This window comes from Onychomys torridus, chromosome 18, assembly GCF_903995425.1.
Source record: "Onychomys torridus chromosome 18, mOncTor1.1, whole genome shotgun sequence".
Lineage (NCBI taxonomy): Eukaryota > Metazoa > Chordata > Mammalia > Rodentia > Cricetidae > Onychomys > Onychomys torridus.
Window position 1 is genome coordinate 55,619,917 of NC_050460.1, and position 22,661 is coordinate 55,642,577.

Genomic DNA, 22,661 nt, shown 5'->3' on the forward strand with positions numbered 1-22,661 from the left:
TGGCTGGGCGAGATAATCCAGCATGGAGCCAAGTGCCAGGGACAGATCCTGATCTCACTGCTAGGAGTCTTATTAACAGATCAAGTTATACAACTGTCACACACATGCAGAGGTCCTAGATCTGTCCCATGTAGGCTCCATAACTGTTGGTCCAGAGTCCACGAGCTTCCATGAGCTCAGTTCAGTGGTAGAGCACTTGACTGCAATTTTTATTTAATAAGTCCTTCAAAGATTGGTTTCTGGAGACAATTTACCTGTGAAATAAGTCCTATTAATTGCAATATGTTTTCTATTTGTCATTTAGTGTAGTGACAAGAACCTCATGCTTTTTGTTGATTCTTTGAGGACATCATGGGAATAGGAAGAGGCAGGGTGCTGGGGAGGCTCTCAGGAATCCACAAGGTTGACCCACCTTAGTCTGCTGGCAATGGTCCAGAGGGTGCCTGAACCGGTCTACTCTAGTGACCAGCCTAGCAAATAACCTGTCATCATAGAGCCTTTGTTCAGTTACTGATGGAGGCAGATACAGAGATCCACGGCCAGGCACCAGGCTGAGCTCCGGGAATCCAACTGATGAGAGAGAGGAGAAATTCTGCAGGCGGGGGACGTCGAGATCATGATGGGAGGACATGCAGAGATGACTGGCCACACTAGTGGAAGCCCATGAACTGTGGACTGGTGGCTGTGGAGCCCCCATGGGACTGGACTAGGCCCTCTGGATATGGAAGACAGTTGTTTGGTCTGAACTGTTTGGGGGGACACCCAGGCAGAGGGATCGGGATCTGTCCCTGGTCTATGGGCAGGCTTCTGGAACCCAGTGCCTGTGGTGTGACACCTTGCACAGCCTTGGTGCAGTGTGAAAGGGCTTGGACCTGCCTAGGCTTACTTAGTGTGCTGGGCTATGCTGACTCCCCATGGGAGACCTCTATTTGGGGAATGTGGGGATTCGGAGTGGCTTGAGAAAGAGGGCTGGGAGATGGGAGGAGGGAGGAGGGGGGATCTGTGGATAGTATGTGGAGTAGAAAATTTCTTAATAAAGAAAAATGAAAAAAAGAATTAATTTAAAAACAAGAAAATGGATTTAATTTTAGAGTTATGATCACTCAGAATTCGTTGAGGAGTATTAGAAAAGAACATTGCATTACTTTTTTTCTGCAAATTCATCTATGACATTAAATATTTAAAATACATTATACCATGTTACAAATTAATTCTGAAACTATCAGAGAAATAGGGGGAGAGTGAAATGTGTTTATATCCTATCATGCTGTTTACAATATAAACACAGTTTAGGTTCAAGCAGACATTCAAAGTTACAGGAAAACAATTGAAATCATTAGAAGATATGCTCACAGCAGATCAATCCTCCACCATTTATCTTGCCTTTTCTTGTATCAATATGACAAAGAAGTCAGTAAATTATACATGACTTGACTATTTCCACACTTGAGAGCCTGTCAAAACCTGCAGATGGAGCAACATGAGGAGGAAGAGAAACAGGTCACAGGAGTACACATGCTAGGAGAGCAGCAGGAGAGCTTCTCAGGGATGGCCCCTGAGGACATCATCTCACCTTAGTTTTTAATCTCAGTCTCAAGTGAAAGGAGTGTGGGCACATTGCAAATTAAGTCTCTTCTCTCTACTCTCTGTCTCCCACCTTCCCCTGCTCCCCTTTTCTCAGGTTCCTGCTTGAAAAGACGAAGTTCTACATTCTTTCTCACGTTAGGAAAGATGAAGGCAAGAGGGGGATTGTGTTTCATCCACATTTCTACTTGCATTTGACAATCATCAGTCTTGAAAATGTTATTTGATTTCAAACTGCATCAATGTGAGAGTCTTGCAGTGTTAGGAAGGTGTGAGCCTTTCTCACTTCCATGTCTGCTAATTGGAGGTGATCACTTGGTCTCTCTGTCTTATCCCCTTCTCCACTTGATCCAGTAAACAAATCGTATCTTCCCTCATTTGACCTCAGTAATATGACCTCCATTGCTTACTAGCTTGTTAACATTTCCTTTTGACCAGCAAGAAATGCCCTTTGCCTTCTGACAGATTCTTAACAGTAACTGAAAATAATCCCTGTTTCCTGATTCTGTTTAGTCTTTTGCATAGACACGACCATTTTCCTGTTGGTTTTCTTTTCTGTTTTTTTTTTTTTTTTTTGGAGCTGAGGATCGAACCCAGGTCCTTGTGTTTGCTAGGCAAGCGCTCTACCACTGAGCTAAATCCCTAACCTCCCTGTTGGTTTTCAGATGTGTTTATTATATATCTATTTATCTATCTATCACCTATCTATCTTTGACCATCTGTTTCTTTATGTGTCTTTGTGAGTGTATGTACATGTGTGTTTGTGTGCACCTGGGGGGTAAGAATGACATGTCACTCTATGTACATTCTTTAAGGAAGTATTTCTAGCAGAACCTAGGGTTAATATTTTTTGACCAGGCTGGAATCTAGCAAGCAACAGTAATCCCCGTGTCTCTATTATCTTAGATAAAAGGCTTAGAGTAGAGGGCATGCAAGAAACAAATGCCCAGTTGCTGGGTAGATTCTGGGATCTGAATCATGGTTTTCATGATTACAGAGCATTCTTAACTACTGTTTCATCTTTCCAGCCTAAATTTTATACTTTTATCCCAGTTTTAAAAACAACACACCTTTGTGTAAAAAATAGTATACATGATACTCACAATTTAATAAAAAATAATAACTCCCTTATAAGCTTAAATATCCATGCAATACCCATGACATAGATGAAAAGTACTATTGAATAGCTATGTGCCTCAACTCACATTGTTTATGTATCATAATATCCCATCTTACTGATTATAAGAATCTAGAAAATTTGCTAAAAATCACAGAGCTAGTATGATGTGGAGTCAAGAATTTTAACATAGGCCTTTGCCTTTAAAAACCTATATTATCTGTTACTACAGGCGTGTCTCCCAATATACCTAAACTCTATCAGAGTCATCAGGGAAAGAGGGAAACTTGCTAAGATCGTCACTCAAAGGTCAAGTAACATGTTCCCCCATAAATCTCTCCACGTAAATATAGATTCCTATCACTTTGCCACCTCTTTTTCTGTTAGAGGCAAGTGACAGACTCTACCCACACAGGGCACCGCACACACACAAAGCAAGACTTAGGCGTCACAGTGACTACTGAAATGATTGCCCAGGTTAAAGACTTTTCAGCTCCACAGAACATAGGCCCGACAACTTTACAATACACACTCTTTACTGGACCCCAGCAAGAGGAGGCATCACTGTTGCTCCATGGGGTAAGTTCTTATACCTCACTGCCACACTGATTTCAACTGTTGAATCCTCAATGCTCACTGGCTTCTGGGATGACATTGGCTCTAGGGTCAGGTCATTCATAAGTACATCCTAGTATTCTCCAACATCTTATTTTAGTCATTTTCACTTTAATCACTTAAAATTTTGTTAGGAAAATGTGAGAGCATGGAGCGGCATAAAGTGGATTTCTATATCAACAACTTTTTGTAGAGAGTTTCCAGATATTTTAAACATAGGTTTTCATAGTTTAGAATCTGCTTATATGTTTCTAGTGCAGTAGCATTGTAGAGGGACAGAGAATAAATGGCAAAGAAGACAACTTGGGTGTGAGATCTGTATCTTTTTGATGGGTCACCTTAGATTTCATTTCTTAGGATAGAGAGATATTGAGAGAGCAGAGAGGCTCTCTTCTTTGTCTTTCTCTCCCCCTTCCTTCCTCCTCCTCCTCCTTTGATCCCCTTCTAACACACACACACACACACACACACACACACACACATAAATGAATATACACAGATGCATAGATATACACAGATATATATACACAGAGAGATACACACAGATGTAGACACACAGAGATATACACACATATGTACAGATACACACAGAGAGAAATACACACACATACACACAGAGATACACTTACAAAGATATACATAGACACATATGCACAGATAGACACACAGAGATACACACACATATTCAGATACACACAGAGAGAGATACACACACATAAACACACAAAGAGATACACTTACAAAGATATACACACACATACAGATACACACATGCACAGATACACAGACACAGACACACACACACACACACACACACACACACACACACACACGAATGCTGTTTTTTCCTGGTTCTAGATTTTCATGACTAAATTCCTCATTAGATAAATGAAAATTGAGCAAGTATGCATAATTTGCATGAGACTGCATACTGTATATTTATTTACTTAATATTAATTTACAAGGAAAATAGATATATTTGCTGACTAAATATCAAGGTAGCTATATTAGTTTCAAAAGAAAAAGCTCAGGAGGGAAAAAAGTCTCTATTTCTAAACTTTTGTACATGGAAGTTTACTAAATCCTTGACACATTATCTATTAACTATCATGCAGTTAAAATAAGTATATAAATATATTATACCCTAAGAAGTCTGTACATTTTAGTGAAGTATTTTGTCGTGATTTTTTGCTCTTTTAATATATAATATTAATATATATAATATGTAATAATATGTATTTAATTTAAATTTCAACAAAAACATAATTTTGAAAACATCATGTTTTTTATTTGAGTTTTCATGTATCTACTATTTAACTGGCAGGCACCGTTATTCAGCCTTAGAAAATATGACAAGCTGCTAATAGCCTCTTAGTATTTAAATCACGATTCAAGTAAAAATTGTATTAAAACTTTTTTATGAAGTTGCCAGAAATAGGTATGCTTCATCCCACAAAGCAGTGTCTTACGTAGATATGGTAAGTGCAAGCGCCTAACTGACCTATAGAACTTGTCTCTAAACCAAGAAGGGAGAAAATCAGATGACAGACCGTTTCTGTGAGCATCCTAGAAAGATGTGGGACAGAAGAACCGTGGATAAGAAGAGTCTTGTTTCAGTCTTAGGATCTTGGAATCCAGTTCCTGTTTTTCCGTGTTTGTTTTTCCCATAGAATAACATGTGCAAGAAAGCCAAATGTTCTGTGGTTTTACAGTGTACCATTTTTTCAAGTGGGTAAAAGTGGGGAAACATTACTGGGGAAGCTGAAGGAATTCATAGTGTTTGAACACCTTTGGGTAATTAATTGATCATGGCATTGTCTAGAGGGCTGTATGCAATACATGTATTTAGAGTTTGGAATGAATCCAATCAGTCCATTATTCCCTCTCTCTCTCTCTCTGCAATATACTTTTTAAGATTCACAAAATTAGGTTAATTAGAAGCACAAAGGTTCTCCCCTCCATGCTGAGGCTTCCTCAATATTTTTAGAGAGTGATCCATTTGCATTGCAACTAGTTATTTAAGGAAATTAAATGACTTGCAAAGAAACAGGAGATATCTGGTTGTGAACTGTACTTCCAAATACACTGTCTCCGCATTGCATTTATACATATATATTATGTGTCCCAACTGAATATCTCTTGTCACCAAATGAAGCCTCCAGTTCTAGGATGAGTTACATCTAACAGAGTTGTTGGTCAAAGGCTCCCCATGGTAACCCCTAAACAATCCAGGCTATTGCCAAGGACATTGGTTTCTCTCCACAAACAGATACTAAGGGCCCATGGCTGAAGACAAAAACCTACACTATTCATTGAACATGGAGAAGATGAGCTGATGCCTACCTAGAGCCTTCACCCTATTTTTTAATAATCATTGTATTTTGTATGCTGCCACATGAGAAAGGTAAATGACATCTACAATGGTGGCCTGCCTGCAAGATAGGCTGGTACAACAGTGCGATAAAGCTTATAGGAGTAACCTGTAGTGGGCAGCCATTCCAGCTTTGATCTGGAAGGACCACCCCTATTGAGTCTTCATTAACTCTCACACCTACAAGGCAGAGCTGAGAGAGGACCCCTGAAAACCCAGGATCTGGATGGACTGGCTTTCTTGGCTCCTGGACCCTGGACACTGGAGCTAGACCAAACAGAGTTCTCTAGAGAACACTGCCAGACTGTGTTACACCTTTCCCAGACCCTGTAACCTATCCCTTCACCTGTAAGTTACCCTACAAAATAAACCTCCCTTTTAACTATGTGGAGTTGCCTTAATATTTTAACCAATAGTAACCAACCAATATTGTGTTGTATTTAAGGACTGCACCAGAAATGGAGTCCATCCCTAACACTACATGGATGGCCCAGAACCTGAGACTGGATAGGCCAGGGATCCAGGGGAAAACCAAATGCTATTGTTCTGCTAAAGGGATATAGCAATTAAATGACTCCTAATGACATTCTGCTCTACTCCTCAATGTCTTGCTTAGCCATCATCAGAGAAGTTTCCTCCTGCAGGGGATAGGAACAAATACAGAGACCCTCAGCTGGGCAAAGTTCAGAGAGTGAAAGACCTTAGAAAATCCATCCAAAATGAGATTTCTCCATCAAATCTCTCCCCGCAGAGCTCAGAGAACCCTGCAGAAGAGGAGATGGAAAGGTTATAACAGCCAGAAGGGATGGAAGACACCAAGGAAATAAGACCTTCTAAACAAAGCAGGGTTGACCTACATATGATCTCATAGAGACTGTAGCAGCATGCATTGGGACTGCAAGGTTCTGAGTCAGACGAGGTTGTGATGATGAGAGGGGAAGTGGACACATGCTTCCATACCTAGCCCAAAAGCTGTCTCCAAATGCCAACCACTTTCAAAGGAAAGATTAATTTTCTTTGATGGAGTCTCACTCTGTTTACAAAACACTCCTAAAGGCAGGTCCCATGTCTGGTTGTAGACGACCATCACAAAATGGACTCAATTGCATTTTTGGAAGTTCTTTGTCTCATAATGCTTTGAAAGGACTTTATTGTTGTTGTTATTGTTATTGTTGTTGTTATTATTATTATTATTATTATTATTATTATTATTATTATATACCTTACATGTCTTTTGAGTATATTATGGCTTCCAGTTTGTGTTTTTATGGAATTCCTGTGTGTGTGTGAACATGTGTATCTCTGTGTCTCTATGCGTTTCTTGCACTTTCATTTTTGGTTCTTTTTCTTCTATTTGCTTATATTGTCCTATTTGAGTTTGTTTTGTTGTATTTTATTATTGTTTTTAAATGCCTGTTTGTTTTATAAGAAAAGAGAGAAAGAAAAATTATGAGTTTGAATGGGAGATGGGATCTGAGGAGGATCTGGGAGGAGTTAGGGGAAGGGAAACCATGTTGAGGATACATTGTATGAAAAAAATCTATTTTCAATAATAGGAAAAACATGTGCAAAAAAAGGAGTTGAAAAGAAAAAAAAATCTTTGTTCAACCCTGATGCTGCAACAATAAGATAAAAAGAAAAGAATACCATTCTATCCTCAAGATTTTGTCTCATAAATTTATTATCTGTTAGCAAACATCCTATCCTTCTAAGAATGGTTGAAAACATTTAACCTCTTGGAGAAAAAGAATAAATGGATATTTGTTTTTTTAAATATTAAATACAAAAGAATGAATGGATATTTGTTTTTCAAAAATTAAATACATCTGTTTTAAGACAAAATATCTTTCCTTTTTATTTTTTAATTTTTATTTTTTTCTTTATTATTATGTGTTTTAAATTTTAAGCATCAGCCATGGGTTCCCCTGTCCTTTCCCCTACTGCCCCCACCTCCACCTTACCCCCAGCCCCTCCCCTCCATTCCCATGTGCTCCAGGATCAAGGCACCCCTGGGGATTCATTTAAACCTGGTGGATTCAGTACAGGCAGGTCCTGTCACCTCCTTCCAGACTGAGCAAAGTGTCCCTGTGTAAGCCCAAGGTTTCAAACAGCCAGCTCATGCACTAAGGACAGATCCTGGTCCCACAGACTGGGTGCCTCCCAAGCAGATCAAGCTATTCAGTGGTCTCACTTATCCAGAGGGCCTGATCCAGCTGGGGGCTCCACAGCCTTTGGTTCATAATTCATGTGTTTGCATTTGTTTGGCTATTTGTCCCTGTGCTTTTTGCAATCTTGGATTCAACAATTCATGATCTTGCAGACCCTCCTCTTTCTCGACAGTTGGACACCTGGAGCTCCACCTGGGGCTTGGCTGAGGATCTCTGCATCCACTTCCATCAGTTATTGGGCAAGAGTTCCAGCACAAATGTTAGGGTGTTTAGCCATCTGAATACCAGACTAGGTCAGATCAGGCTTTCTCTCGACCATTGCCAACAGTCTATAGAGGATGTATCATTGTGGATTTTTGGGGACCTCTCCAGCACACTACCTATTCCTGTTCTCATGTGGTCTTCATTTATCATGGTCTCTTATTCCTCTTTCTCCCTTTCTGTTCTTGATCCAGCTGGGATCTCCTGCTCCCCTAAGCATTCTTTCCCTCAAATATTGCCCTTCATTACTCCCACTGTTGTCCAGGTTGTTCATGTAGATCTCATCCATTTCTCTGTCTTTGGGTGATCCTTGGGTCTTTCCTAGGGTCCCGTTTTCTATGTAGTCCCCCTGGAGTTGTGTAGCAGTCTAGTCATCTTTGTTTTACATCTAGTATCCTCCTATGAGTGAGTACATACCATGTTTGTCCTTCTGAGTCTGGCTTACCTCACTCAGGATGATTTTTTTCTAGATCCATCCATTTGCCTGCAAACCTCATGATGTCATTGTTTTTCTCTGCTGAGTAGTACTCCATTGTGTATATGTACCATATTTTCTTGATCCATTCTTCAGTTGAAGGGCATCTAGGTTGTTTCCAGGTTCTGGCTATTACAAACAAAGCTGATACGAACATAGTTGAGCAAATGCCCTTTTGGTATGATTGAGCATTCCTTGGATATATGCCCAAGAGTGCTAGAGCTGGGTCTTGGGAGAGATGGATTCCCAATTTTCTAAGGAAGCACCATATTGATTTCCAAAGTGGCTGTACAAGCTTGCATTCCCACCAGCAGTGCAGGAGAGTTCCCCTTGCTCCACATCCTCTCCAGCATAAGCTGTCTTCTGTGATTTTGATCTTAGCCATTCTGACAGGTGTAAGGTGGTATCTCAGAGTCGTTTTGATTTGCATTTCCCTGATAATTAGGGATGTTGAGCAATTCCTTAAATGTCTTTCAGCCATTGAACTTCCTCTGTGGAGAATTCTCTGTTTAGTTCTATAGCCCATTTCTTAATTGGACTGTTGGGCATTTTGATGTCTAATTTCTTGAGTTCTTTATATATTCTGGATATTAGCCCTCTGTCAGATGTAGGGTTGGTGAAGACATTTTCCCATTCTGTAGGCTGTCACTTTGTCTTGTTGACTGTGTCCTTTGGCTCTGCAAAAGCTTCTCAGTTTCAACAGGTTCCATTGATTGATTGTTTCTCTCAGTGTCTGTGTTACTGGTGTTATATTTAGAAAGTGATCTCTGGTGCCAATGCATTCAAGAGTACTTCCTACTTTCCTTTCTATCAGGTTCAGAGTAGCTGGATTTATGTTGAAGTCTTTGATCCACTTGGATTTAAGTTTTGTGCACGGTCACAGATATGGATCTATTTGCATCTTTCTCCACATTGACATCCAGTTATGCCAGCACCATTTGTTGAAGATGCTTTCTTTTTTCCATTGTACATTTTTGGCTTCTTTGTCAAAAATTATATGTTCATAGATGTGCGGGTTAATGTCAGGGTCTTCAATTCAATTCCATTGGTCCACATGTTGGTTTTTATGCCAGTGCCAAACTTTTTATTACAGCAGCTCTATAGTAGAGCTTGAGGTCGGGGGATTATGATGCCTCCAGAGGCTGTTTTATTGTACAGGATTGTTTTGGCTATCCTGGGTTTTTTGTTTTTCCATATGAAGTTGAGTATTATTCTTTCCAGATCTGTGAAGAATTGTGCTGGTAATTTGATGGGGATTGTGTTGAATCTGTAGATTGCTTTTGGTAAGATCGCCATTTTTATTATGTTAATCCTGCCTTTCCATGAGCATAGGAGATCTTTCCATTTTCTGACAACTTCTTCAATTTTTTTTTCAGGAACTTAAAGTTCTTGTCATATAGGTCCTTCACATGCATAGTTAGCATAACCCCAAGGTATTTTATATCATTTGTGGCTATTGTAAAGGGTGATGTATCTCTGATTTCCTTCTCAGCCTATTTGTCTTCTGTATGTAGGAGGGCTACTGATTTTTTTGAGTTGATCTTCCTGAAGGTTTTTATTAGCTGTATGAGTTCCTTGGTTGAATTTTTGGGGTCACTCATGTATACTAACATGTCATCTGCAAATAGGGAGAGCTTGACTTCTTCCTTTCCAATTTGTATCCCCTTAATCTCTTTATGTTGTCTAGCTCTGGCTAGAACTTCAAGTACTATATTGAATAAGTAGGGGGAGAGGGGACAGCCTTGCCTTGTTCCTGATTTTAGTGGTATTGCTTTGAGTTTCTCTCCATTTTATTTGATGTTGGCTGTTGGCTTGCTGTAGATTGCCTCTATTATGTTTAGGTATGTTCCCTGTATTCCTGATCCCTCCAAGACCTTTATCATGAAGGGGTGTAGGAACAATTTAAAGAGTATTGGTATTAAGTCTTCTTTGAAGATCTGGTAGAATTTTGCAGTGAAACCATCAGGTCCAGGGCTTTTTTTGGTTGGGAGACTTTTAATGACTAATTCTATTTCCTTAGAGGTTATTGGACTATTTAAATGGTTTATCTGGTCTTGATTTAACTTAGGTATGTGGTACCTATCCGGAAAATTATCCATTTCTTTTAGATTTTCCAGTTTTGTGGAGTAGAGGTTTTTGAAGTATGACCTGATGATTCTCTGGATTTCCTCATTGTCTGTTGTTATGTCCCCCTTTTCATTTCTGATTTTGTTAATTTGGATGTGCTCTCTCTCTCTTTTGGTTAGTTTGGATAAGGGCTTGTCTATCTTGTTGATCTTCTCAAAGAACCAACTCTTTGTTTCATTAATCCTTTGTATTGTTCTCTTTATTTCTATTTCATTGATTTCAGCTCTCAGTTTGATAATTTCCTGGTATCTGTTCCTCCTGGAAGACTTTGCTTCTTCCTGTTTAAGGGCTTTCAGGTGTGCTGTCAAGTCACTAGTGTGAGATTTCTCTAGCTTCTTTATGTGTGCATGCAGTGCTATGAATTTCCCTCTTAGCACTGCTTTCATAGTATCCCATAAGTTTGGGTATGTGGTGTATTCATTTTCATTGATCTCTAGGAAGTTTTTAATTTCTTTCTTTATTTCTTCCTTAACCCATTGGTGATTCAGTTGAGCATTATTCAGTTTCCATGAGATTGTAGGGTTTCTGTAGTTTTTTCTGTTGTTGAAATCTAACTTTAAACCATGGTGGTCTGATAGAACACAGGAGGTTATTCCAATTGTTTTGTATCTGTTGAGATTTGCTTTGTGGCCAAGTATGTGGTCGATTTTAGAGGAAGGTTCCATGGAGTGCTGCGAAGAAGGTATATTCTTTTTTGTTTGGGTGGAATGTTCTGTAGATATCGATTAAGTCCATTTGAGCCATAACATCATTTAAGTCCATTATGTCTCTGTTAAGTTTTAATTTGGCCAATCTGTCCAGAGGTGAAAGTGGGGTGTTGAAGTCTCCCACTATTAATGTGTGGGGTTTTATATGTGATTTAAGCTTTAGTAATGTTTCTTTTACATATGTGGGTACCCTTGTGTTTGGGGCATAAATGTTCAGAATTGAGACTTCATCTTGGTGGATCTTTCCTGCGATGAGTATGTAATGTCCTTCATCATCTCTTTTGATTGATTTTAGTTTGAAGTCTATTTTGCTGGATATTAGGATGGCTACACCAGCTTGCTTCTTAAGACCATTTAATTGGAAAGTCTTTTCCCAGCCTTTTATTCTTAGGAGGTGTCTGTCTTTGAATTTGAGGTGTGTTTCTTGTATGCAGCAGAAAGATGGGTCCTGTTTTTATATCCATTCTGTTAGTCTGTGTCTTTTTATAGGTGAATTAAGTCCATTGATATTACGGGATATTAATGACCAGTGATTGTTAATTCCTGTTGTTATTTTTATTTTTTGGTGGTAGTGTGTGTGTACTTCTCTTTTTTGGGGTTTACTGCTGTGGTATTATCTATTGCCTGTGTTTTCATGGGTGTATCTGCCTTCCTTAGGTTGGAATTTTCCTTGTAGTGCTTTCTGTAGGGCTGGGTTTGTGGATAAGTATTGTTTAAATCTGGTTTTGTCTTGGAAGGTCTTGTTCACTCCATCTATGATGATTGAGAGTTTTGCTGGGTATATTAGTCTAGGCTGGCGTCCACGGTCTCTTAGTGTCTGCATTATATCTGTCCAGGTCCTTCTGGCTTTCAAAGTCTCCATCAAGAAACCAGGTGTTATTCTGATAGGTTTGCCTTTATAAGTCACTTGGCCTTTTTCCTTTGCTGCCCTTAATATTCTTTCTTTATTCTGTACATTTAGTTGTTTAATTATTATGTGGCAAGGGGACCTTTTTTGGGGGGGTCTAGTCTGTTTGGTGTTCTATAGGCTTCTTGTATCTTCATAGGCATTTCTTTCTTTAAGCTGGGAAAGTTTTCTTCTATGATCTTGTTAAATATATTTTCTGTGCCTTTGAGTTCGTATTCTCCTTCCTCTATCCCTATTATTTGTAGGTTTGGTCTTTTCATGGTGTCCCAAATTTCTTGGACATTTTGGGTCATGACTTTGTTGGTTTTAGTGTTTTCTTTGACTGATGAATCTATTTCTTCTACCGTTTTTTATAACGTTCTCATTTTTTGTTTGTCTGTTCCTCTACTTTATTTTTGATTTCTTCTATATAAGATGGGAAAACACAAATGTGCTCCAATGATAAACATACAGTTTAGGGTAGAAGCTCCTATCCAGTTATTGCCATAATTCTGCAGAAGCGAGAAAGAGAATGTAATATATAAAATTTAGGGATGTGCGATAAATACGCACATCAACAAAACAGTTCCACTTTACAACGAAAAGCAGTTCCTTTCAAAATTTCCTAGGATAAGATAAAGTATATTGATAGTGTTGTTAGGAAATATTTTATATTCTACCTTAATGTTATTAAAGTAAGGGGGCAATCAAATGATGATGCAATCTTATTTTTGTAGCCTTGTAATGGTATAGTATTTAGGCCGATTTCCTGCCTTACCAAAATGTGATTGATAAATTTCACAATTTATTTTCTGAGCCCAGCTTCATGTTTGTGGGTTACATATTATCTACATCCTGTCCCAAGGCAAGAAGTTACTTAAATATTTCCATTTTCTTCTAGCATTTAGAAGAGCTCATCTTTATTTTCATAGCCATGTTTTTTCTATATTCTGTTCAAACATTATGATCTATCAGAAAGTGACTACTCTGAGCTGTAATCCAGTCTTGATTGGCAGGAAGATCATTGCTGTGTGAGGAAAAAGAAATTTGAGTCACACCACTGCTGTGTGCTTTCAATTTTTAAACTACATGGAATCTTTTGCAGAGAAGAAATGTTAGAGGCATGCTCTCTTTTCAAGAAATGCTTTTAAAAAATAAGAAACTAAACATTAAAATGTAAAATCATAAGAGGTTGTCTCTACAGTCAAGTGCCCCAGACTTCTCTTAGAGATGAGCAGCTACTGCTGTGTGTCTACATGGTAGCATTAAGATATGTGTTTTATGAATTTACTCTGACATGTAAGATCAAGATGCATTTCTCACTGTGAGGAGTCTTGCTGCTCCTTTAGTTTTTTATCCCATTTCTCTTCTCTTTCGTTGTTAAGATCTCTCTTTTCATATCAGAAGTCTCACTGAATGGGTTTGGTATCCCACTCTGCTGTTACAGCTATTTCCTTTGTTCAGGATAAAACATTCAATGATAAATCCTGAGAGAAGTGATGGACAGGGAACATGAGAGACTCAATGCTGCTGAAGAGAAACAAGGTGGTACAAATATCTGAAACTCTGCCCCCTGCCTGTATCTTCTCCAAACACCATTGACAAATTGTATAATGAAGATAGATATTTATGGCTTTGGGGGCCAAGAAAAATAACTTGGTGATGCTTAGTACAATATTGAATGTGCTCTGCCTTGGCAGAAATGTGTTAGCCAGCTGGGTTTAAAAGCATAGTTCTTGCTAAAGAATGATTTTGGGTAAAGCCTGGTTATAAATAGCTGTGTTTGGTTTGCAGGTACAATTCTTGTGGACAACATGTTGATTAAGGGGACGGCTGGAGGACCAGACCCCACCATAGAGCTCTCTTTAAAGGACAACGTGGACTACTGGGTGTTGCTGGACCCTGTTAAACAGATGCTTTTCCTGAACAGTACCGGAAGAGTTCTGGATAGAGACGTCAGTGACTTTATTGTTTTTCTCTGTCCCTGTGCCGTAGCTTTGGTATAATTTAAATGTCCATATTTACTATCTATATGATATTAAATTTAAGCCATATAATTAGATTTTGTTTACTAGACATAGCAACAAAAGAAAATGTAATCCTTGGAATAAGAATGAGAAAGGAAGGAGGTATCTGTGTCTGAGGGAATCATTTTAATACTCAAGAATTTTGTCCTATTTCTGAACAGAAGAACACACTACAGAGAATAAAGAGATGATGACTTTGGCCCGGGAGGGATATCACATAGAACCCCTTTTTTCTCCAACAATGTGAAAGTGAGGGTGCTATTTGGCTTCTGGCTGGCGAGGTAGAAATTGGTGTGTGCCATCTCATTTAGCTGCTAGCAGTTAGAGTTGGAAGGACGAGGCTGAGCATCATGTTTATAGGGCTGATAAAAACCACAGGTAAACTAGAGTTCTGGCAGCATCCTTATTCAGTCATTATCAGGCAATGCGGCAGAAGCATTTCATAAAGAACAGCTGAACTGCCAAAGTTCTTCAGTCTATCATTGCTAGAGATGTTGACAAAGTTTTGAAAAGATTGGTGTCCTATCTCAACCACAAGTGTCCCCACCTTTCTTGGGGACAAAGAAGTGAAGGGAGTACACTGGGCTCTTGGGGAAACTGAAGCAGTGCAGAGAAGTATTCACACCTCAGAGTACAAAACCCAAACCTCGGAGGCTGCAGATCTAAAGCAGAGCTGTTGGGCATTGCTGTGTGGCTTCCTGAGTCACATCCCAGCAGGATAGTGAGTACATGACCCCTTCATCCTACATGGATCCCACACGCAGTCTATAATAGCTCTCTCTACTTGCCTTTTACTCTGGTCACTATTTCCCTTAGGATATTTGGCTTTTGGATTCTTGGGAATTACCCCCTCACCTGCAGCAGTGCTTTTAGGGCTGCATTTATCACAGCGGAAGTCTTTCTATCTGCAGTCTTCCTACACACCCACCTGCACTGAGTCATTCACAAATCGCTACTGACAGGCAGTGAAATAAGTCATGGCTTCCTTTCCACTCCTAGACATAAACTGATATGTGTTCCTATGGAATTTCCAAAATCCCCTAGCATTCCATATCTCTCCCTCCTCCCTCTTCCCCAGGTAAACTCCCTCCCCATTTTCTTCCTTTCCCTCTTCATACCACCTGATTCCTACTACATTCCCTGAACCGACCAGAGCTCCTTCCCCCCCTCTCCCCCATGCTCCCTTTCTTCTTTCCTGACTTCTGAGATGACTTCATGGTATAAAGATTCACATCTAAAGATTCAGAGCTAAGATTCACACATAAGAGAGAGCATGCAGTCTTTGTCCTTTTGGGTCTGGGATACTTTATTGTATAATATTCTCTAGTTCTGTCTATTTTCCTGCAAATTTCATGCTTTCATTTTCTTTACCACTGAACAGAATTTGGTCTTGTGTATGTACCAGGTTCATTATTCACTCATCAGTCAAAGACATCTGCAATTTTCATTTTCTAACCTTTGCGAATAAAGCAAGTATCTTTACACTAAGATGCTGAGTCCTCTATGAATAAGCCAAGAAACGGTATAATTGGGTCATGCCATAAATCTATCTTTAGCCTATTGAGAATCCCCCCCCCACACACACACACACGCACGCACGCACGCACGCACGCACACGCACACACACACATGCACACATACACACACACACACACACACACACACACACACACACACACACATTTCTGTAATAGCTGGACCAGTTTGCAATCCCACCAATAGTGAATGAGGACTCTCCTTTCCTTGTACACTCATAGGCATTTATTGTCAGTTGTTCTGTTGATCTGAGACATTTTGACTGGCATAAGATGAAATTGCAATTAATGCGTGTTTCCCTAACTGCTAAAGATGTTGAAACTCTTTCAGATATGCCTTGGCGATTTCTATTTCTTCTTGTTAGAATTATCTGTTGATATGTGTAGCCCATTTTTTAGTTGAGCTACTTTTTCTCTTGATTTTTTTTTTGTTTTTATAGATATTAATCTTCCACCAGATGAACAGATGCATTCCATGAGCTGCTTCTTCACATGATTTTTAATTTTATTTCTCTTTTTATAGATGACATTAGTCAAATTGTGTCCTTATTTTCTGAAAAAAAAAATGAGCTATATAGAAAATCCTTTTCTACTCCTATACTTTCTAGGATAGTGTATATAGTTTCTTCTAGACGTTTTTGCATTGCAAGTTTCACATTGGGGTCTTTGATTCATTTGAAGGTGATTTTTGTGTCAGTGAATGATATGGCTCTAATTTTGTTCTTCTGCAAGTGAACATCCAATTTTCCCAGCACAATCTGGTTGAAGATCCTGTCTTTTCTACAGTGTGTATTTTTGGCATGAGATGGCTGTAGTTAAGGGAACTCCTGGTTTGGTCTTCCATTCACATTGTTTTACTTTCCTGTTTCTGTGATAGTGCTGTATTGTGTTTACTACTATAACTTTGGAATGTAGCTGTCATCTGGTGTGGCAATCACTCTAGTATCATTCATTTTGTCCGGGATTGCTGCAGTTTTCTGGGGCCTTTTGCTCTTCCATGTGAATTCTCATATGTTGTTCCTATTTCCTTGAAGAATGGTGTATGTATTAATTTTGATTGCATTGAATCCTTAAATTTATTTGGTAGGAAGATCATTTTATAACCTTCTACCAGTCCATGGGCACTAGCAGTCCTTCCAGTCTTTCCTGTGTCTTCCTCCATCTTTGTCTTCAGAGACTCAAGCTTTTTATCATAGAGGCCTGTTACCTCATTGGTTATGTTTATTCATAGGTATTTTTTGAAGCTGTTGTTAGGTGAAAGTGTTCTCATGATCTGATTTTCTCAGAATGTTTGTTATTGATATATAAGAAAAGGCTACAGACTTTTATAAGTTGATGTTGTATCTTGCCAAAATTCTTAATTATCTTTACAAGTTTTATGGTAGAACTTTTGGGATTTCATCCCTAATGTAATCTGCAAATAAGGTGAGATAACTGATATTCAGCAAGGACTCATGCATGTGACGACTTGGCTTCTCTCTCAGCCTGAAGGATGAGTGGGTGGTGAGGGATTACGGTCTCCTGTCAAACTATGCAAGAAATCATATGGCTATGACTCCCACAAGGGTCTGAAGTGGCAGTGTGTGGGTCCGATTAACCAGTGGCTATTCTTAACAATATTCCTTGTTAACATTTTCCACTAAAAAATGTGGAATAAGTATTCGAACATGGTTTGAGTGCCTGTTTATCACATCGAGATTTCCTATTGCCAGCCCTAACACCGCCCTTCCCATCAAGTGGTAATCACTATCATAAATTCCAACTTACTGTATCTAGAAATTCATATCTGAGAGAACACCAATACTTCTCTTCCCCTACCTAGCTTTATTTCATTTACCATAAAGTCTTTTAAATCCTTCAGTTTTGCTGTATGATAGCATATTATTTCCTTAACTGTCTAAGGAAGTTTGTACTATGCATATGTACCACATTTTCTCTATCCACTATTCTGTGCTAGGCACCAAGGGTGATTCTATAGTCTAAATACTGAGTGTAGTTCTGCAGTAGGCATAGGGCTTTTCTTTGATATGCTGAGGTCATTTTTCCTTTGATATATACCCAGAAGTGGGATAGCTGTGCCTTGCAGTAGATCCACACTTTTCCCATGTTAGTGTTATATTTGCAACCCCAACAAAAGTGTATGAACATCCCTCCTCAATTCTCAGTAGCATTTGCTTACCTTTTGTGTTATTCATAACAGACATCCTAGCTGAGGAGAGATGACATTTTATTAGTGAGTCTTTGACTTGCATTTCCATGACAACTAAACTAATGAAATTCATCACTTTTTTAAAAAAATTCTTTGGTCATTTAAATTTTCTTCTGAGATGAGTCTATTCACAATTTTTGCATATTTCTGGTTGAGTTCTTTGGACTTTTTTCACATTGAATCTTTCAAATTCTTCATATATTCTGGTATTAACATTTTTGGGTGACTACTTGGCAATTTCTCCATTCTATTAATATATGACAACTTAGATCACCCTGTTAGTTTTCTCCTTCGCTATACTGAAGCTTCTAGGTTTGATATATTCTATCCCCATTTGTTAAACTTTGCTTTTGTTTCCTCTGCTTTGGAGAATATTATCATTCAGAATGAACAGTCACCATATCAGTGCCTTTAAGGTCAATATTAAACCTCTTTCATTCTAGCAGTTTCTTTTAGAAGTTGTGTCTTCAGACCTTTGATTCATTTTGAGTATTTTTAAAAATTTGAGAGAAGTTTCCATCTTCTATAATGAATGCCCAGTTCATAGGTTGACTGTGTTTATTTTATTTCAAATTGTTGATATAAGGACCAACTAAATAGTCACTTATCTGAATGAACTATAACAAAAAAGAGGTGAGGCCATGTCAAATATGCTTTTTCAGTTATACTTGCTTCTTAAAACACCAATAATGGAAATCTTTTCTAGAGATAGACATCCAAGCCAAGTTGTCTGCCCTCTGTTTGCTGAGGCTATGAATGATCCTATATTTGTATAATCATGGTTATGTAGAGCAAATTTAAATGTAAATAAAAATATTTATAAATTATAAGTTTTAAAATAGGCTAATTATTTTAATAAACATTTCATAGGAAAATATAAAAATTGGCAAGCTCCAAATATTTGAATCATAAAACATTTGTAAGAGATTGAATGAATACAAACTCTTTGTCAATTTTTAAACATTGTTTTGACTATCATTTTTTCCTCTGTATTCCTTTGTGTTCAGTTCAGTTATTGCTTCCTAAACAGAAAAATTATAAAATCACAAGTCAGAAATGATAAAAAAAAATCAAGTGTATATTATAAGAGAATCTTTGAAAGACCGACTTATTATCTCATAAGACCAGTATTCCATAATCACTATTGTGTGAAGTATGTGATGATCACTGTTGCTCTATAATCAACCATTAGATTAATAAAAAAAAAAAAATCTGGGTCTCCTCTGATCATATTCTATGTATCTTGAAACTCATTGCAAAGATTGGAAGTCCTTGGTCAGTGACAGTGATGATGTAAGAGAACCCAACCCCTTCAGTTCTCTGAATTTCAGAGATGCAGAAGGGGTTCTATCCATTCTGCCCGGGTTACTCTTCATTTGCTAGCTGGGATGAGTGGCCTTGTCACCAACTGCATCTGTAATGACATCCATCAACATCACTCCTTTGCCACTCCTCCTTCCTCTGGCTTGGAACCCAGGACAATATCACTGTTCTCTCAACCATCATCTTAGAAAGATGCTAAAGTTGATTAAAAAATCTTTCAAATTCTTCGAGAATTTCATATTTGTATACACTTTATATTGAGCATATACACTCTCCATTTTTTTTACTTTTTGTTTATTTATTTATTTTTATATCCCAATCAAAGTTTCCCTCAGTGCTCTCCTCCCAACTCCTTCTCCTCCCCATCTACTCCTTCTCTTCTGTTTCTCTTCAGAAAATTATCACACGAATTGTTAAATTGTCTTTCATTAAAAACCCAGAGGTAGAATATTGGAGTGAATATTGAAAGATCAGAGAGACAAAGGAACAAGCCACCTCTTACCTCTAGGACTCTTTAACCTGCAAAGCTTTCCTCAGCAGAAAGACTTTTTAGTTCCTGTCTCCTTGGGCCTTATATACCTTTCTCTGCCCACCATATCACTTCCTTTTTAATGCTGAGATTAGAGGTGTGTGACTTCCCAAGCAAAGGCATGAGATCTCAAGCGTTTCAATTAAAGGTGTGTGCCAACACTGCCTGGCTCTGTTTCTCTCCTAGTCTGAGTCAATCTCCTGTAGTCCAGGGTGGCTTTGAACTCACAGAGATCCAGATGGATCTCTGCCTCCTGAGTGCTAGGATTAAAGGTGTGTGCCACCACTGCCTGGCTTCTGTTTAATCTAGTGGCTTGTTCTGTCCTCTGATCTTCAGGCAAGCTTGATACACAATGTATCACCACAGAAAATGGCAGACCTTTCATGGATATCATCAGCTAGTAATTTCTACTTCCTCCTCTCAACTCCCTCTACATTCTTCCCCTTCATGTCTCCATCTCAAATTCCTGTCTCCTTTTTTATTTTACTACCATGTTTGTGATGATAGGGATGATTTCCTACCAAGAAACAAGCCACAGATGCATAAATGGTAATGTAAATACAAACCAGATACTGGAATATAATGACTTTTTCTATACGCCATAATCTTTCACCAGTCTGTTTTATCTTCATTGTGATTATTTATACCTCTTTGATATAAATTTTACAGAATTATTCTTAGTATCCAAGGATTAGGTCACATTAATTTCAACCAACCTAGAACCTGACATATAACAAATACTATTAAAAACTGTGAAATATCTATTAATTTTATGGTTCCAAATGGTATTTTGTTCTTTAATTAACTCCTACAAATATACCATTATTTACTAAGTTTAATTTTTGAAGGAGTAGACAGCACTAGGCATTTATTACCTCTATTTTTTCATTTGCAAATCAATTTCAGGGATGAACTATATAATTCAGTGGTATATAGTAGTATATAGACTGCTTGCCTACCATATATGTGGCCTTGGGTTCAAGCCTCAAAATTGTGAAATATGTATTTCTAGAACACATTTTCACCTCTTCCCTTTTTAATGTAAAATACCAATAATTCCCAATAATTCTTCATTCTACTGAGGTAGTAAGTAAATCCATAGGCAGAAGGAAGGGGACATGACAAAAGCATTGATTCCTGTAAGAATTTGATACATTTATATATACTCTGACATATAAGATCAAATCTTACAGGTTTGCAAAAAAATACTTTCATTTAAACAATGAAACTTCAAATCACTAATCCTCAGGGAATAGGTTTCTAAATATATTGAATTCTCCTTATACCAGAGAGGAGTGTTATAATCTATAGTATTGACATCAGTGACTTCTTTTGCATAACTTGCCTTCACATGCTATATTAAGTGACTGATTTTCCATATTTTTACACTATAAAATCCCTACATACTTTAGAATGTTTCTTTTTCACCTCATGTTCCCAATATTACTTTCCAAAGACAAACTTCATAAAGTGGTGATTTATATCATTCATTCTACACAAGTTCACAAATACATAGACATGCAGGTATGATTTTGAAATACTACATTATGATTTCACTTTGAAATTTAGGTGTATATGAATGTGCTTATTTTAAACATGTACATGATACAACTTACATGTTGCATGTTTCTTTGTTTCATAAATAGAACAAGTAAAGAGCATTCAAGATGAAAGATTATCCAAGAATTACCATGGCTGGCTTTTGCCAGTAGCTGTGAAAGCTCAACCATAATTCCCCCGACATTTCTGTAAGCATTACAGAGTCCCTAAAAACTCTGACACTTCCATAAGCATTACAGAGTCCCTAAAAACTCTGACACTTCCATAAGCATTACAGAGTCCCTCAACTCTGATTAATCAACTCAGTGAGACTATACGTGATGTATTTATGACTTTTCTGTACAGGAGAATAGAATTTATTCCAATACAAAATTACACTGTGCCTTAAATATGAGCCGTGGGGAACTCTTCACTTCAGTGTAACCCACAGTGGTTGGAATTTATTGCCTACTAAGTTCATCCATGCCACTGAGCACTGCGTGGGGAGCTGGAGTTGAGAATGACAGTAATTCCAGGTGACTTGTTTATATCTAATTTACGGGTACTTAGCTGGACCAAGAGGGAAATCCTCATACATTACATTTAAATCCCTTTGAAAGCCTGTGACCTTTCTGTCTCAGAGCTGCTGTCCCATGTAAAACTGCAGGTGGAGATAGGTGGTTTCATATGTCTTTATTGAAATATTAAGAAGAGTAATAACTTCAGGTGAACATAACTCACCTGGTTGTCTTCCAACAGTTTGCCAAGATAGCAGTCAGCATGCTTACTTTGTTTTTTCATTAAAGCAACTATTTTAACACAGGCTGTAAAGACATAGAAGTTGTTTATTTAATTCTTTCTGGGAATCTTCTTCTATGATTCAGTACTTTAAAATAGTCTGTTAGCTGAAGCTTGAAAGTTTTCAGGATGAGTTTGCTGGTGGACTACTCTGTTGCATTTGATGATGTTTTATTAACAGGCCCTCTTATAAAACTATTTAGATTGACAATTTTTTTGTCTTTTCTAACCTCTGAAAGTTATCAAATTTCTCCAAATGCACTTGCTTTATTTCCTGTTCACTTGTAAAATGGTATTGGCTATCTCAAATTCTTATGCTTCTGATATTAGTAATGAGCATAGGCTTTACATTAGTGGTCCAGCCTCCACTTTCAGTGTTGACATATGAGA

The 22,661-nt window shown here is 38.1% G+C and overlaps 1 protein-coding gene across 17 annotated transcripts in view; it reads left to right on the forward strand.

Annotated features, from left to right (window-relative positions):
* Pcdh15 (protocadherin related 15) overlaps window positions 1-22,661 on the forward strand; it is a 1,427,876-nt gene that overhangs the window by 988,204 nt on the left and 417,011 nt on the right. For all 17 annotated transcript variants that reach the window (XM_036167862.1, XM_036167881.1, XM_036167872.1 and 14 more), the window contains one exon: window positions 14,106-14,266. In XM_036167862.1, coding sequence (XP_036023755.1) covers window positions 14,106-14,266 — 161 coding nt within the window. The remainder of the gene's footprint in view (window positions 1-14,105; window positions 14,267-22,661) is intronic.